At 48.6% G+C, this 15,305-nt stretch overlaps 1 protein-coding gene across 1 annotated transcript in view; it reads right to left on the reverse strand.

Annotated features, from left to right (window-relative positions):
- The window catches only part of OPLAH (5-oxoprolinase, ATP-hydrolysing), an 84,902-nt gene that overhangs the window by 42,018 nt on the left and 27,579 nt on the right, over positions 1 to 15,305 (reverse strand). The window contains 4 exon segments of the mRNA XM_077490490.1: positions 5,144 to 5,211; positions 7,552 to 7,690; positions 11,398 to 11,563; positions 13,130 to 13,325. Of these exon segments, the coding sequence (XP_077346616.1) occupies positions 5,144 to 5,211; positions 7,552 to 7,690; positions 11,398 to 11,563; positions 13,130 to 13,325 (569 nt within the window).

A 15,305-nucleotide genomic window follows, 5' to 3' on the forward strand; every position in this document is an offset into this window, starting at 1 on the left:
ATTGGGAGGAGCCTACAGATGGATTTCAATTATCTATAGTACTCTCTATGTACCTATAAATAAATAATTTTTATCTATGCTCTAGCAATCTACAAAATATTACTTGGTGACCCTACTGCTTATTATAAATGTCCATTGGACTTCCTGTTGTTGGGTGACAACGCTCACCAGCTCATTTCCAATACAGCAGTGGTGTTGCCACCCTTCAGTGGGAGCTCCTGCTGTAGAACCAGAGGCAGGCTGTGCCCAGAAAATGAAAAGCTGCAACTTCTAATCTGCCCACAGTTCCAGCCTCCAGTGGCATATCCAGGGTATGGCATGTGTGACATGCTAACTACTTTAAGGGGGTGCCATGTTGGGGCAGTGCCAGAGGGTGCTTGGTTGTGCTATTGCACCCTCAAAAAGTCTGATGAGCACATTGATGTGAGGAGGTCTCTGAGGAATCTGGTGTGAAGAGGGGCTCTGAGAAATCAAGCGTGGAGGTTGCTGATGTGAAGGGAGGGGGTCTAAGGGTTTTGGTATATACCTGTACTACATCCTTCTGGGTTCTGTACCCTTATCCTCACATCCACTTTAGGAGCTATTACTTGTCCTCTAACATGCCAGACCTGGATGGGCTCCAGGAAACTGGTCCAACCACAAACAATTCTGCCAACAGCCTTAGCGCCACCAGTGGTTTATCTAGGGTAAAGCATATATTGCATGTGCCCTGCTCTCAGTGCCAGAGGGGTACTTGGGTATGCCATTACAACCCCAAAAATTCTGCTGGTGGGGTTCTGAGCACAGTGGCACAAGGGTTTTTTTTTTGAGGACTCTGAGGACTATAACTTCTTGATCCTCTTCAATCTGGATTTCGCCCTCAACATTCCACAGAAACTGCCCTTTTAAAACTCACAAATAGGGATGAGCCGAACACCCCCCGGTTCGGTTCGCACCAGAACTTTCAAACGGACCCCAAATTTGTACGAACGTTAGAACCCCATTGAAGTCTATGGGACTCGAATGTTCAAAAAATTAAAAGTGCTAATTTTAACGGCTAATATGCAAGATACTGTCCTAAAAAGGGTTTGGGGACCTGGCTCCTGCCTCAGGGGACATGGGTCAATGCAAAAAAAAAGTTTTAAAAATGGCCGTTTTGGCGGGAGCACTGATTTTAATGACGATTAAAGTGGAAAAAAAAGTGAAATATTCCTTTAAATATGGTGCCTGGGGGGTGTCTGTAGTATGCCTGTGAAGTGCCACGTGTTTCCCGTGTTTAGAACAGTCCCTGCACAAAATGACATTAAACGGAAATAACGTCATTTAAAGCTGCTTGCGGTTTTAATGTTATATCTGGTTCCTGCAATATGGTTGAAAATCATTGAGAAAAATGGCATGGGTAGCCCTCCCTGCCCATTACCAGCCTATTTGGGTCTTGTACGGATATTAAGGAGAACCCCGTACCCATATTAAAAAAAGGAAATACGTGTGGCCCCCAGGCCCTATATACTCAGAACAGCAGTATACAGGCGGTGCAAACAAGACAGGGACTGTGTAGGTTTGTTGTGTTAAGTTGAATCTGTTTGTAATTTTCAACTGGTACATTTTTAGTGTAGCTCCAGTCAAAAAAAAAATTTTTAAGCTTTTTGGAAAACATAGGGAAGGGTTATCACCCCTGTATAATTTGTTTTGTCGTCCATCTTTTTTCATCTCACTTGCTGTTGTCTCCTTCCGTTTGCAAGTAGGAGATGTTTGTAAATTGGATGTTTGAAAGTAGGGGCCTGCCCTATATACTCTGCAGAAATGGCGGAACAAGGTGTTGGTTTTGCCACAACATTGTAAGCCCTGAAAGTGACTCTTGGTGGGCGCTGGAGCGCCCTGCTGTGAACGATTATATCAAGAATTGTAATTACATGCCATTGTTGAACAGTGGTAGAAAAATTGACCTTTGGTGGTTGTGGTGCTGGTGCCACAACACTAAGTCCTCACAGTTACTCTGGGTGGGCACAGGAAGGGGCCCTCCTGTGAAATATTATACCACACCACACTGCAACCTGCAACGTACAACACGTACAACGTGACTAGAAAAAGGAAGTTCAATAGCCAGTAGCCAACAGCTTCTGTCTCGTAGTTGAATCTGAGCAAGCGTGATTTTTGGCATGTCGGAATTGCATACACACGATCGGAATAACCGATAGAAAGTTATTACATTGGGAAAATTGAGAACCTGCTATCAATTTTTGGCTGGCGGAAATTCGGACAGCTAAATTTCGACGGGGCAATACACTAGCTATATAGGTGTGTTGAATATAGCGGTGTATACTGTGGTCAGGGCACGCAGACAACAACCACTACACAACAGCAAGATCAAAAATCGTCCGAAAACTATCGGTGTGTACTGTGTTGAAGGTACACAGAACACCCACTAACTCCTGCAGATGCCTTTATTATAGAACACCAGAGATAAAGGGGTATATACAGATGTATACTGTGCTGTGCTGGAGGCACACACAACTTCCAATAACTCCTGCAGATGGCAATTGGGCTCAAATAGAGAACAGCTATGTAGGTGGATATAGCGGTATGTACTGGGTACAGAGCACGCAGACAGCACGCACTATCTCCTAACACTACTGACTGCAAGCTCTATTATAAATGATAGATCACTAGCTATATAGGTGAGGTGAATATAGCGGTGTATACTGCGGTCAGGGCACACAGACAATAACCACTACACAACAGCAAGATCGAAAATCGGCCGAAAACGATCGGTGTGTACTGTGTTGAAGGTACACAGAACACCCACTGCTTCAGACGCCAACACACTACACAAGGCCGCCGCGCTGGCGGCCTTATATAGTGTGGGGCGTGCACTACACAGCCTGAGCTATGATTGGCCACAGGCATCCTGCCTGTGGCCAATCATGGCTCTCCTCGCTGCTGGTGCTGCGATTGGCCAAGCATGCGGGGTCACAGTGCATGCTTGGCCAATCATGAGCATTGTTGGGCGTGAGCGCCACACGAATTTGGTGCGAACGGACCAAAATGTTCGGACTTCGCCGAACAGCCGATGTTCGAGTCGACCGTATGTTCGACTCGAACACGAAGCTCATCCCTACTCACAAATGACCTAACTGCAAAAACCAATTGATACTATTCTGTACTCCTACTTCTGGACCTTTCGGCTGCCTTTGACATGGTTAATCACCCCTCCTCCTCAAAAAAACTTTACTGAATGAATCATTTGTATAGCGCTACAATGTGAACTGAATGGCCTCAAGGCGCTGTATTCGTGCTTTGTTGTCAAGCGTCTTAGAAGAGGAAGGCCTTGAGTTTTTTTCCTGAAGGCCTGATGGTTTTCTTCCAAGCGGATGTAGGTCGGTAGAGCGTTCCATAGCCGTGGTCCTTGGACAGCGAATCTCCGTTCCCCCTTTGATTTGTTGCGGGATTTGGGAATGAGGAGGAGGTTTTGGCTAGATGATCGAAGACTGTGATTGGGTGTGTAGTGTTTTATTTTCTCTGGGAGCGTCTACATGTGTGCATTTGTGGGTGAGGCAAAGGGTCTTGAATGTGATCCGATTCTTCACGGTTAGCCAATGTAAGCTCCTCAGGGAAGGGGAGATGGATTTCCAGGGTTTTTTTCCTGTTATCAACCTTGCCGCCGTGTTTTGGATAAGTTGTAAGCGCGCAACTTGATATTGGGGTAGTCCTATGTAAAGGGAGTCTACTCCATCAGTCTCTGACTGTGCTCTTCAGTGGCTCTCATCCCACCTATCCCAACGCACCTTCAGTGTCACTTACAATTCTACTTCCTCCACTCCTCTTCCCTTCTCCATTGAGGTCCCCGAAGGTTCTGTTCTTGGACCTCTTTTATTTTCAATCTACACCTCTTCCCTGGGACAGCTGATGGCCAGTCATGGCTTCCAATATCATTTCTACGCTGACGACACCCAAATCTATCTCTCCACCCCTCAACTCACCCCATCACTCTCCTCACGTATCACCAACTTACTAACAGACGTATCTGTATGGATGTCACACCACTTCTTCAAACTCAACTTGTCCAAATTAGAACTCATAATATTTCCTCCCCCACCTTCCTCTTCCCCCGATCTCTGTCAAGAGTAATGGCACAACCGTCCACCCATCCCCCCATGTCAGGATGCTGGCTGTTATCCTGGACTCTTTCGGCCCCACATCCAATCACTTTCCAAAACTTGATGCCTCGACCTCCGCAACATCTCTAAACTACGTCCCTTTCTAACCAATGAAACCACAAAGCTCCTGATTCACTCCCTGGTCATCTCTCGCCTTGACTACTGCAACTCCCTCCTCATTGGCTTACCTTTACATAGACTCCTCCCCCCTTCAGTCCATCATGAATGCTGCTGCCAGACTGACCCACCTTATAAACCGCACAGTGTCTGCTACCCCTCTCTGCCAATCCCTCCATTGGCTGCCACTCACCCAACTAATTAAATTCAAAATACTAACAATAAGTTACAAAGCCATCCACAACTCTGCCCCCAGCTACATCACTAGCCTAGACTCAAAATACCAACCTAATTGCCCTCTTCGTTTCTCCCAAGACCTCCCACTCTCTATCTCCCTCATCACCTCCTCCCATATCAGCCTCCAGGACTTTTCCTGAGCCTCTCCCATCCTCTGGAACTCACTACCCCAATCTGTCAGACTGTCTCCAAATTGATCCACTTTTAGGCGATCCCTGAAAATGTTCCCCTTCAGAGAAGCCTATCCTGCCTCCATCTAACAACGGCACTATTTTCTCCATTAGCTCATCCCCCACAGCTATCACCCTTTTGTATAACTTGACCCTCCCTCCTAGATTGTAAGCTCCAACGAGCAGGGCCCTCTGATTCCCCCTGTATTGAATTGTATTGTAATTGTACTGTCTGCCCCAATGTTTTAAAGCGCTGCGCAAACTGTCGGCGCTATATAAATCCTGAATAATAATAATAATAATAATAATAATAATAATAATAATGTGATGGGAGGGGGCACCGAGGACATGGATGTGTGGGGGGAGTGTCTTCAAGAACTCTAAAAGGCCATCTCATGCAACTCTTGAAACACATCCAGATATGGCACATGCCCGTAGTACACCCTGCTTGTATCTCTACCCTTATCTTCATCTCTACTTTACCTTTCCTGTAGCATGCAGGACCCGGATGGGCTCCAGCAGACTCTGGGCCGACCACAAACAATCCTGACCTGAAAAAAATAAAAATAAATAAAAAGATTAGTTTTATGCTACAAACAAAAGAAAAACCTCTATCATCTCATCAGTAGCGGAACAGGTTTGTCTAGCGCCCTGGGCAAGGATGCGGAACTGCGCCCCCCCCTCCCCCACTGTTATTGCATGCCGTAGAATGAGTTTCCTGCCCCGTATCCAATCTCTGCCCCCCTTGCTCCGCTGTGCCCAGGGCAGCTTTCCCTCCAGTGCACACCCCTTGTCCCAACCCTCATCTCATCTCATCCTTGCAGGTACACCTCTCCATGATCCTCCTACACCCTCAGGATCTCATTCACTGATAGTACACCTGTCATGAGAAGATTGGGTAGCATGGGGGGGCAAACAAACTGAACAATACTGAACCCCCCCCCCCCATCAATTGCAGCCTCACTGTGCCCATCAATTGCAGCCTCACTGTGCCCATCAATTGCAGCCTCACTGTGCCCATCAATTGCAGCCTCACTGTGCCCACCAAATGCAGCCAGGCGCATCCCCCGGGCCGGCTGTCACTTCACTAACCCCCCTCCCCCATCCAGCTGGTCCGGCGGCACTTACCGAGTGATGGGGCTTCTTCCGCCTCTTCTGTAGTGGCGGCTGCTGCTCCTATTTCCGTTTGGCTCCTTAGGCTTCCTCCGCTGCGTGTCCTCTTCTGCCAAAGCGTTAGGCATCCAATAGGATCGTGTGAAAATAGCGAAAATTCATTCGCTATGCCACACAGCAGGGTGGGATCGGGACGCAGTGCTCTGCGCCCTGAGTCCACCCTATTTTGAAGCCTATTAGATCCTCTGGCTCTAATCACGTGCTTGAAAATACACACCCCCACGCCTATCCCCACCATAGTAATTCATGTGTCCGGCATCCTGAAAGGGGCTGGGCACATGAATAGGGAAAGCGGCAGAGGTTTCAGGGGGGTGGTGCCCATGTGCAAACAATGCACAGGCTGCCACTGTTGGGTAGGTAGTAACTTGTGGTCCACTTCAGAAAATACTTTATTTTTTATTTTGTTTGCTGTCTCTATATTTCTCATCTCTGTACTTGTTCACCATCAAAAACTCAAAGACTGAAAGCCAGCCCAGTCAGCTATCCAATTGGATGCTGGTGCCCCACGTGACTCTGGCAGCCATCTTGGGTGAGGCAGAGATCTCCAGGCTTGGCACACTTTATAAGAGTGGCTATGGTGGGGACAGGTTCACCCATCTGTTAGGGGACAGTGCATAGAGAAAGGGGAAGGTTCCAGAGGAGTAGGGAGAACACAGGGATACTTTTAGTCACTAGGAAGCCTCCCCTTGGGTGTAGACTGGCTAGGGGTGCATGGCGTTCCTCTTGGCACCTTTGGGTCTTCAGACCACGGTTTCCACCTTTGGGTCTTCAGACCACGGTTTCCACCTTTGGGTCTTCAGACCACGGTTTCCACCTTTGGGTCTTCAGACCACGGTTTCCACCTTTGGGTCTTCACACCACGGTTTCCACCTTTGGGTCTTCACACCACGGTTTCCACCTTTGGGTCTTCACACCACGGTTTCCACCTTTGGGTCTTCACACCACGGTTTCCACCTTTGGGTCTTCACACCACGGTTTCCACCTTTGGGTCTTCACACCACGGTTTCCACCTTTGGGTCTTCACACCACGGTTTCCACCTTTGGGTCTTCACACCACGGTTTCCACCTTTGGGTCTTCACACCACGGTTTCCACCTTTGGGTCTTCACACCACGGTTTCATCGCTGTTATAGTTTGTAAGTGGCTCTGGACAGGTGTGCCTCCCCGCCAGGTCTGTTTGTACCGGTTGGACTTTTGTACAATATACTGATCAATTTGATAAATGTGGGACTTTGTGTGCTCACCGCCCACCACACCGGCGCTGAGCTCACCGCCCACCACACCGGCGCTGAGCTCACCGCCCACCACACCGGCGCTGAGCTCACCGCCCACCACACCGGCGCTGAGCTCACCGCCCACCACACCGGCACTGAGCTCACACAGAGACAAGAGATCAAATCTGATCTAAAACAGAGTCTAAATTGATCGGAAGGCAAGTTATGGCTATTCGATTGTTTGCCTATTTAATCATTTTGATTGACTTGCACAGCCATTGGATAAAAAAAAATAAAAAATGGAAGCATGTATGGCCACCATTGGTCTGTTAGCAGCAGTGTGGTCTTAGAACTTGAAGTGCACACAGGTGCGCGCTCCTACATACATTCTACAGATGGAGGTCGTCTAGCGTTCGGGACAATTTATTCTGAAGAACTTAATAAAAGTGTAAAACAAACAGTTTTTGTTTCCCCAATAAAACGGGACATTGTAGAATTCTCTGACCTGAAGAAGAGCATGGAGCCTCCTCCTGCGGCCACTGTGTTGATGTCGAGCTGCGGGGCCTGGATACTGATTCCGGCCGTGGTGGCCTCAAAGACGTGTTCATACTCGCCGGCGTATCGACTGACGTCCGTAGATGTACCTACCATGCGGAGGAAGGCGGAGAGAGAAGGGGGGGGGGGGTAAGTCACTATAGAGATCCTACTGACAGGACATATGCAATAATTGTTTCCCAAGGGAAAAAAATAATAAAATCACTTAACCACTTCAGTCCCGGGCACTTTTACCCCCTTCCTGCCCAGGCCAAGTTTCATCTTTCAGAGCTGTAATAGTTTTAATGACAATTACGCGGTCATACAACACTGTACACGTTTTTATATATATTTTTTTGAGACAGATAGAGCTTTCTTTTGGTGGTATATAAACACCACTGGGGGGGTTATTTTTTGGTAAACAAACGAAAAAAACAAAAAAAAATCTTATTTTCTGTTATACAATTTTGCAGATAAGTAATTTTTCTTCTTCATTGATGTGTGCTGATGAGGCTGCACTGAAGGGCACTGATGAGTGGCAATGATATGATGCACTAATGGACACCGATATATTGCTGCACTGATGGGCACTGATATGCTGCACTGATCGGCACCAATGAGGCTGCACTGATGGGCAGAGATATGCTGCACTGATGAGGAGGTACTGATATGCTGCACTGATTGGCGCTAATATGTTGCACTGATGGGCAGAGATATGCTGCACTGAAAATCTGCACTGATGAGCTGCACTGATATGCTGCGCTGATGAGCACCAATGAGGCTGCCCTGATATGCTGCACTGATATACAGCAATGACCTGCTGCACTGATGGGCAGAGATATGCTGCACTGATGAGGAGGTACAGATATGCTGCACTGATTGGCGCTAATATGTTGCACTAATGGAAACAGATATGCTGCACTGATGAGGAGGGGAGATATGCTGCACTGATTGGCGCTAATATGTTGCACTAATGGAAACAGATATGCTGCACTGATGAGGAGGGGTGATATGCTGCACTGATTGGCGCTAATATGTTGCACTAATGGAAACAGATATGCTGCACTGTAAATCTGCACTGATGAGCTGCACTGATATGCTGCCCTGATATGCTGCACTGATATACAGCAATGACCTGCTGCACTGATATGCTGCACGGATGAGGAGGCACTGATAGGCGGCACTGATGGGAACCAATAAAGCTGCACTGATATTCTGCACTGGTAGGCAGCAATGATCTGCTGCACTGATGGGCAGAGATATGCTGCACTGATGAGGAGGGGTGATATGCTGCACTGATGAGGAGGGGTGATATGCTGCACTGATTGGCGCTAATATGTTGCACTATGGAAACAGATATGCTGCACTGAAAATCTGCACTGATATGCTGCCCTGATATACAGCAATGACCTGCTGCACTGATGGGCAGAGATATGCTGCACGAATGAGGAGGCACTAATTGGCGCTAATATGTTGCACTAATGGACACAGATATGCTGCACTGATGGGCACTGAAAAGTTACACTGATAAGCTGCACTGATGAGGAGGCACTGATATGTTGCACTAATGAGAAGGCACTGATAGGCAGCACTGATACATTGCACTGATGGGCACCAATGAGGCGGCACTGATATTCTGCACTGATAGGCGGCAATGATCTGCTGCACTGATGGGCAGAGATATGCTGCATGGATGAGGGGCCACTGATATGCAATGATATGCTGCACTGATGGGCACTGATGAGGCGGCACTGACAGTCACTGCATTATCAGTGTAAATGTAACTGGAATGCGGATTATCGGCTTTCCTCAGACACGGAGACAACCAATAATCAGACAAACAGAAGAAAAAAACAACTTGTAATGGTTTTGAGTCTTTTTTTTTCCCCCAAAGTTTAAATATTTTATAATATTACCCATCAAACAAGAGCCATTCAAGTGAAATTCCGCTCTGCTCTGAAAGCGCCCCGCGACCACATGGTTGTGGAGCACTAAAAACAGGAGGCGAGGAGGGCAGCCTGCCTCCTTACAGGCTGTCAAATGCTCCCTGAAGAGTGATCCAAATGCTGACTGATCTTCAGAGAGCAAAGCACATGTAAACAAGTCCTTCATTTTTTTTTTCTATTTTTAAGAATTTGATTTCATTTTTTTATTTTTTATAAGGAATTTTCTTAAATGCCCTGTTGGTGGGGCTTTTGTAAAATGGGAGGGATCTAAACAACCCTCCCCCCCCCCTCATGTCTCACATTTGCGATTGAGAAAGAGATTGAGGACATAGATTCGTCAGTCCCTTTCTCTGCAACCTCAGCTACACCGATTAATGAATGGGAAGTGCTCAGTGCTGAGCGATTTCCTATTCAGTCACAAACCGAAGCATAGTAAACACAGTTCACTATGCTTCAGTGATGAATGGACACAAGCGCGATCAGTACTGTGTTCATTCAGGAAAGGAAGGGGCCGGTAAATATGACATATTCACCTGCCCCCGCCCCCCACTCTCCATCCTGAAACATCTCCCTGTGTGCCCCCAGCAACTCCCGTCAGAGGAGGGAATCCGGCATCACTGTGGGGGAAAGGGGCACACAGGGGGGGGGGGGCACATACTGAAATTAGAGGGAGAGAGTAGAAGTTAGCAGTGCTGCAATAGGATGCACAAGAGCCACAAGTGTCAGCAATAAGGCAGTACAGTCACCCCCCCCCCCCCGCTTGGCAGGTGCCTAAGCCCGCCCTGCCCCTTTTGAACTAATGGGGCCCTGGCCCGGTACAGGAGGGCTGGCTGTAATGTTCATCAGTGGCCCTAGGCACGAGGGAGAAGACAGAGTCATTGCTCCGATTCATTTACTTGTGTGTGTGCAAATTTCTAATTGAGCTATTGAGGTTTGTAAACAACAGGCTTTTTGTATCAGCAAAAAGGGAAGTATATCATGAAAAAAAAAAAAAAAAAAAAAGTAAAAAAATGTTTTCTTTTTTTTTTTAAATTGAGCCTTTAGCTCGTCTAGCTGCCTGGAATCAAAACTACAAAATATTCATATACTTGAAATCAAGTGAGTTGAAATAAGGATATTAAAAATCCATTAAAATAAAAAAAATAAAAAAAGGAAAAAAAATATATATAAAAAAAATTTAAATATTTATTATTGTTATAATAAAAAAAATATATAATAATAATAATAAAAATATATAATAATAAAAATATATTATATATATATATATATATATATATATATATATATATATCTATATAGATATATATATATAGATATATATATATATATATAGATATAGATATATATATAGAGAGAGAGAGAGAGAAAAAAAATTTTTATTAAAAAAATATATATTTTTTTAATGGATTTTCAGGAAGTTTTTAACAGTGACATCATTTATGGGACAATTTCCAAGTTACATTCAACATATTTGACCAAGAGAATACAATAAAAAGGGGCGTGTCTATTGTAAAGGACTTTGGGGGGAAATGGTAAAGATGGATTTATGATTTTTATTTTTATTTTTATTTTTTATGCAATTTTTTTCCCGCCTATCATTGTTTAACTGCCTTGTAGTACTGGAATTTTATTGAAGAAAAGAAAAAAAAAAAAAGAGTAAAAGACCTCAACTCTTTTTTTCTCTTTAGGACAAAATTTTGCTTCTTCTTAGGCCAAGAGAACACAACTGAATGGTAACAAATGAAAAGAAAAAAAAAAAAAAAAACACAACAAATTACACCCCCCCCCCCCAGCATGTCATAGTACAGAACTCCTGGGGCTGATTGTATAATGTAATATCCGCCCCCTGGGCCTCCAATCAACCATCTCACCTCCCATATCGAAGCCAATGACAGGCTGGGGATCGTCGGGCTGATAGGTAGTGATGGCGTATCCTACCACGCCCCCTGCTGGTCCAGAGAGGATGGCACGGGAACCGCTGAAGCTGGGCATCGGAGTCAGGCCCCCGTCTGAACGCATGAAGAGGACCTGTATATCCTGCAGTGTAAAAGGTTCTTTGTGAAAATCTTTAGCTAAAAATCGGAGTTGCCTTTTAGCTTCACTAGCCAAATTCAGCAGGCTTTGTATAGTGCTTCTAGTTAGTATTTCAGTCACCTGATTTTCCTCTAGACTCTACAGAGGGGGGTGTCCCAAACCAGGGAGCACACATACACTGTATCAGGGATATGCAATTAGCGGACCTCCGGCTGTTGCAGAACTACAATTCCCAAAAGGCATAGGGAGACACTGACACCCACAAGCATGACAGCCAGAGACAGAGGCATGATGGGACTTGTAGTTTAGCAACAGCTGGAGGTCCGCTAATTGCCTATCAATACACTATATTGTCAAAGGTATTGGGACGCCTGCCTTTCCACGCACATAAACCTTAATGGCACCCCAGTCTTAGTCCGGGGGGTTCAATATTGAGTTGGCCCTCTGCAGCTATAACAGCTTCACCTCTTCTGGGAAGGCCGTCCACAAGGTTTAGGAGGGTGTCTATGGGGATGTTTGACCATTCTTCCAAAAGAGCATTTGTGAGGTCAGGCACTGATGTTGGATGAGAAGGCCTGGCTTGCAGCCTCCGCTCTAATTCATATCAAAGGTGTTCTATCTGGTTGAGGTCAGGACTCTGTGCAGGCCAGTCAACTTCCTCCACCCCAAACTCGCTCATCCATGTCTTTATGGACCTTGCTTTGTGCACTGGTGCACAGTCATGTTGGAACAGGAAGGGGCCGTCCCCCAAACTGTTCCCACAAAGTTGGGAACATGAAATTGTCCAAAATGTCTTGGTATGCTGACGCCTTAAGAGTTCCCTTCACTGGAACTAAGGGGGCCAAGTTCAATCCCTGAAAAACAACCCCCCACCATAATTCCCCTTATATACAGGCCAGTCAGGTTCCTCCACCCCAAACTCGCTCCTCCATGTCTTTATGGACTTTGCTTTGTGCACTGGTCCAAATCATTTGGTGGAGGGGGGATTATGATGTGGGGGGTTGTTTTTCAGGGGTTGGGTTTGGCCTCTTAGATCCAGTGAAGGGAACTCTTAAGGTGTCAGCGTACCAAGACATTTTGGACAATTTCATCCTCCCAACTTTGTGGGAACAGTTTGGGGTCGGCCCCTTCCTGTTCCAACATGACTGCTCACAAAGCAAGGTCCATAAAGACATGGATGAGCGAGTCAGGGGTGGAGCAACTTGACTGGCCCGCACAGAGTCCTGACCTCAGCCCGAAAGAACACCTTTGGGATGAATTAAAGCGGAGACTGCGAGCCAGGCCTTCTCGTCCAACATCAGTGCCTGACCTCACAAATGCTCTTCTGGAAGAATGGTCAAACATTCCCATAGGCACCCTCCTAAACCTTGTGGACGGCCTTCCCAGAAGAGTTTGAAGCTGTTATACCTGCAAAGGGCCAACTCAATATTGAACCCAACGGACTAAGACTGGGATGCCATCAAAGTTCATGTGCGTAAAGGCAGGCGTCCCAATACTTTTGACAATATAATGTATTTACAAAGGAACGCAGTGCTGATTCTTTAGTTCTGAGCCTTTCCTGTGTCTCACCTTAAGTTGGTCCTTAAAGCCTCTGCTGAACCCGTCCAGGTATCTCCGTATACATGGGGTCAGATAGGCATCAGCACAGGCGGTGTAGCCCCTGGGCACCATGCGGATCATTGGCATCACCTCCGAGGAGAGAGAAACGTGGGTGAACCCCAGGGAACGGGCCAGTTCTCCAACTTGGTGTTCATGTGAGGACCACCTGAGGAGAACATACAAAGACAGATCACCCAACATCTCCGAACACGACCATCCGAAGATCTTCTCACCTTCAAAGGTCTCTTCTCTCAAAAGTCCACATCAGTGTATCATATACTGTGTGCCAACCTATTTATTTTGTTGCAGTGCCATTCATTTTGAATTGCATCACAAGGCAGAGATGTGACCCACCCATCCCATCCACCCATCCCATCCACCCGTGCCACCCATCCACCCGTGCCACCCCTCGTGGTCATATCCAATATCTTTCTAAATCCTTATTTATATCCACAATTAAGAGGATCATTGTGTACAGACCTTCATAGGTTACATGAAGTTCATTAGAACATTGCAAGATACAGAACTCAACTTGGTGCAAGGCTGGAGGGCAGAGGTGTGCACACAGGGTGTGTCGGGTGTGCCTAGGCACACCCTAATCCAAGGGAACTGATCTGTATTTTTCTCCTATAGCAGCTGAAAGCCGAGCTGGCTCCTCATCTCCCCCCTTCAGCATTCAGCTGCCACAGGAGGAAAACACAGGGGATTCGTACCAGTATATGCTGCCCTCTCCACCCTGTCCCTCTGTTTTTGGCTCTTCCCCCCCCCCCTTTGTGCTCCGATGTCCATCCCCCCCGTGTCTGCTCCTCCTGTCCATCCCCCCGTGTGCTCCCCCTGTCCATCCCCCCCGTGTGCTCCCCCTGTCCATCCCCCCCGTGTGCTCCCCCTGTCCATCCCCCCCGTGTGCTCCCCCTGTCCATCCCCCCGTGTGTGCTCCCCCTGTCCATCCCCCCGTGTGTGCTCCCCCTGTCCATCCCCCCGTGTGTGCTCCCCCTGTCCATCCCCCCGTGTGTGCTCCCCCTGTCCATCCCCCCCGTGTCTGCTCCCCCTGTCCATCCCCCCCCGTGTCTGCTCCCCCTGTCCATCATCCCCCCCCCGTGTGTGCTCCCCCTGTCCATCATCCCCCCCCCCGTGTGTGCTCCCCCTGTCCATCATCCCCCCCCGTGTGCTCCCCCTGTCCATCATTCCCCCCCCCGTGTGCTCCCCCTGTCCATCATCCCCCCCCCCGTGTGTGCTCCCCCTGTCCATCATCCCCCCCCGTGTGTGCTCCCCCTGTCCATCATCCCCCCCCGTGTGTGCTCCCCCTGTCCATCATCCCCCCCCGTGTGTGCTCCCCCTGTCCATCATCCCCCCCCCCCGTGTGTGCTCCCCCTGTCCCTCATCCCCCCCCGTGTATGCTCCCCCTGTCCATCATCCCCCCCGTGTGTGCTCCCCCTGTCCATCACCCCCCCCCCCCCCCCCCCGTGTGTGCTCCCCCTGTCCATCACCCCCCCCGTGTCTGCTCCCCCTGTCCATCACCCCCCCCCCGTGTGTGCTCCCCCTGTCCATCATCCCCCCCGTGTGTGCTCCCCCTGTCCCTCATCCCCCCCGTGTATGCTCCCCCTGTCCATCCCCCCCGTGTCTGCTCCCCCTGTCCATCATCCCCCCCGTGTGTGCTCCCCCTGTCCATCATCCCCCCCCCCGTGTGTGCTCCCCCTGTCCATCATCCCCCCCCATGTGCTCCCCCTGTCCATCATTCCCCCCCCCCCGTGTGCTCCCCCTGTCCATCATTCCCCCCCCCGTGTGTGCTCCCCCTGTCCATCATCCCCCCCCGTGTGTGCTCCCCCTGTCCATCATCCCCCCCGTGTGTGCTCCCCCTGTCCATCATCCCCCCCCCCCCCCCCGTGTGTGCTCCCCCTGTCCCTCATCCCCCCCCGTGTATGCTCCCCCTGTCCATCATCCCCCCCGTGTGTGCTCCCCCTGTCCATCACCCCCCCCCCCCCCGTGTGTGCTCCCCCTGTCCATCACCCCCCCCCCGTGTGTGCTCCCCCTGTCCATCACCCCCCCCCCGTGTGTGCTCCCCCTGTCCCTCATCCCCCCCGTGTATGCTCCCCCTGTCCCTCATCCCCCCCGTGTGTGCTCCCCCTGTCCATCACCCCCCCCCCGT

This window comes from Lithobates pipiens, unplaced genomic scaffold (genome assembly GCF_037356315.1).
Source record: "Lithobates pipiens isolate NorthernLeopardFrog02 unplaced genomic scaffold, aLitPip1_a1.2 Scaffold_19, whole genome shotgun sequence".
Classification (NCBI taxonomy): domain Eukaryota; kingdom Metazoa; phylum Chordata; class Amphibia; order Anura; family Ranidae; genus Lithobates; species Lithobates pipiens.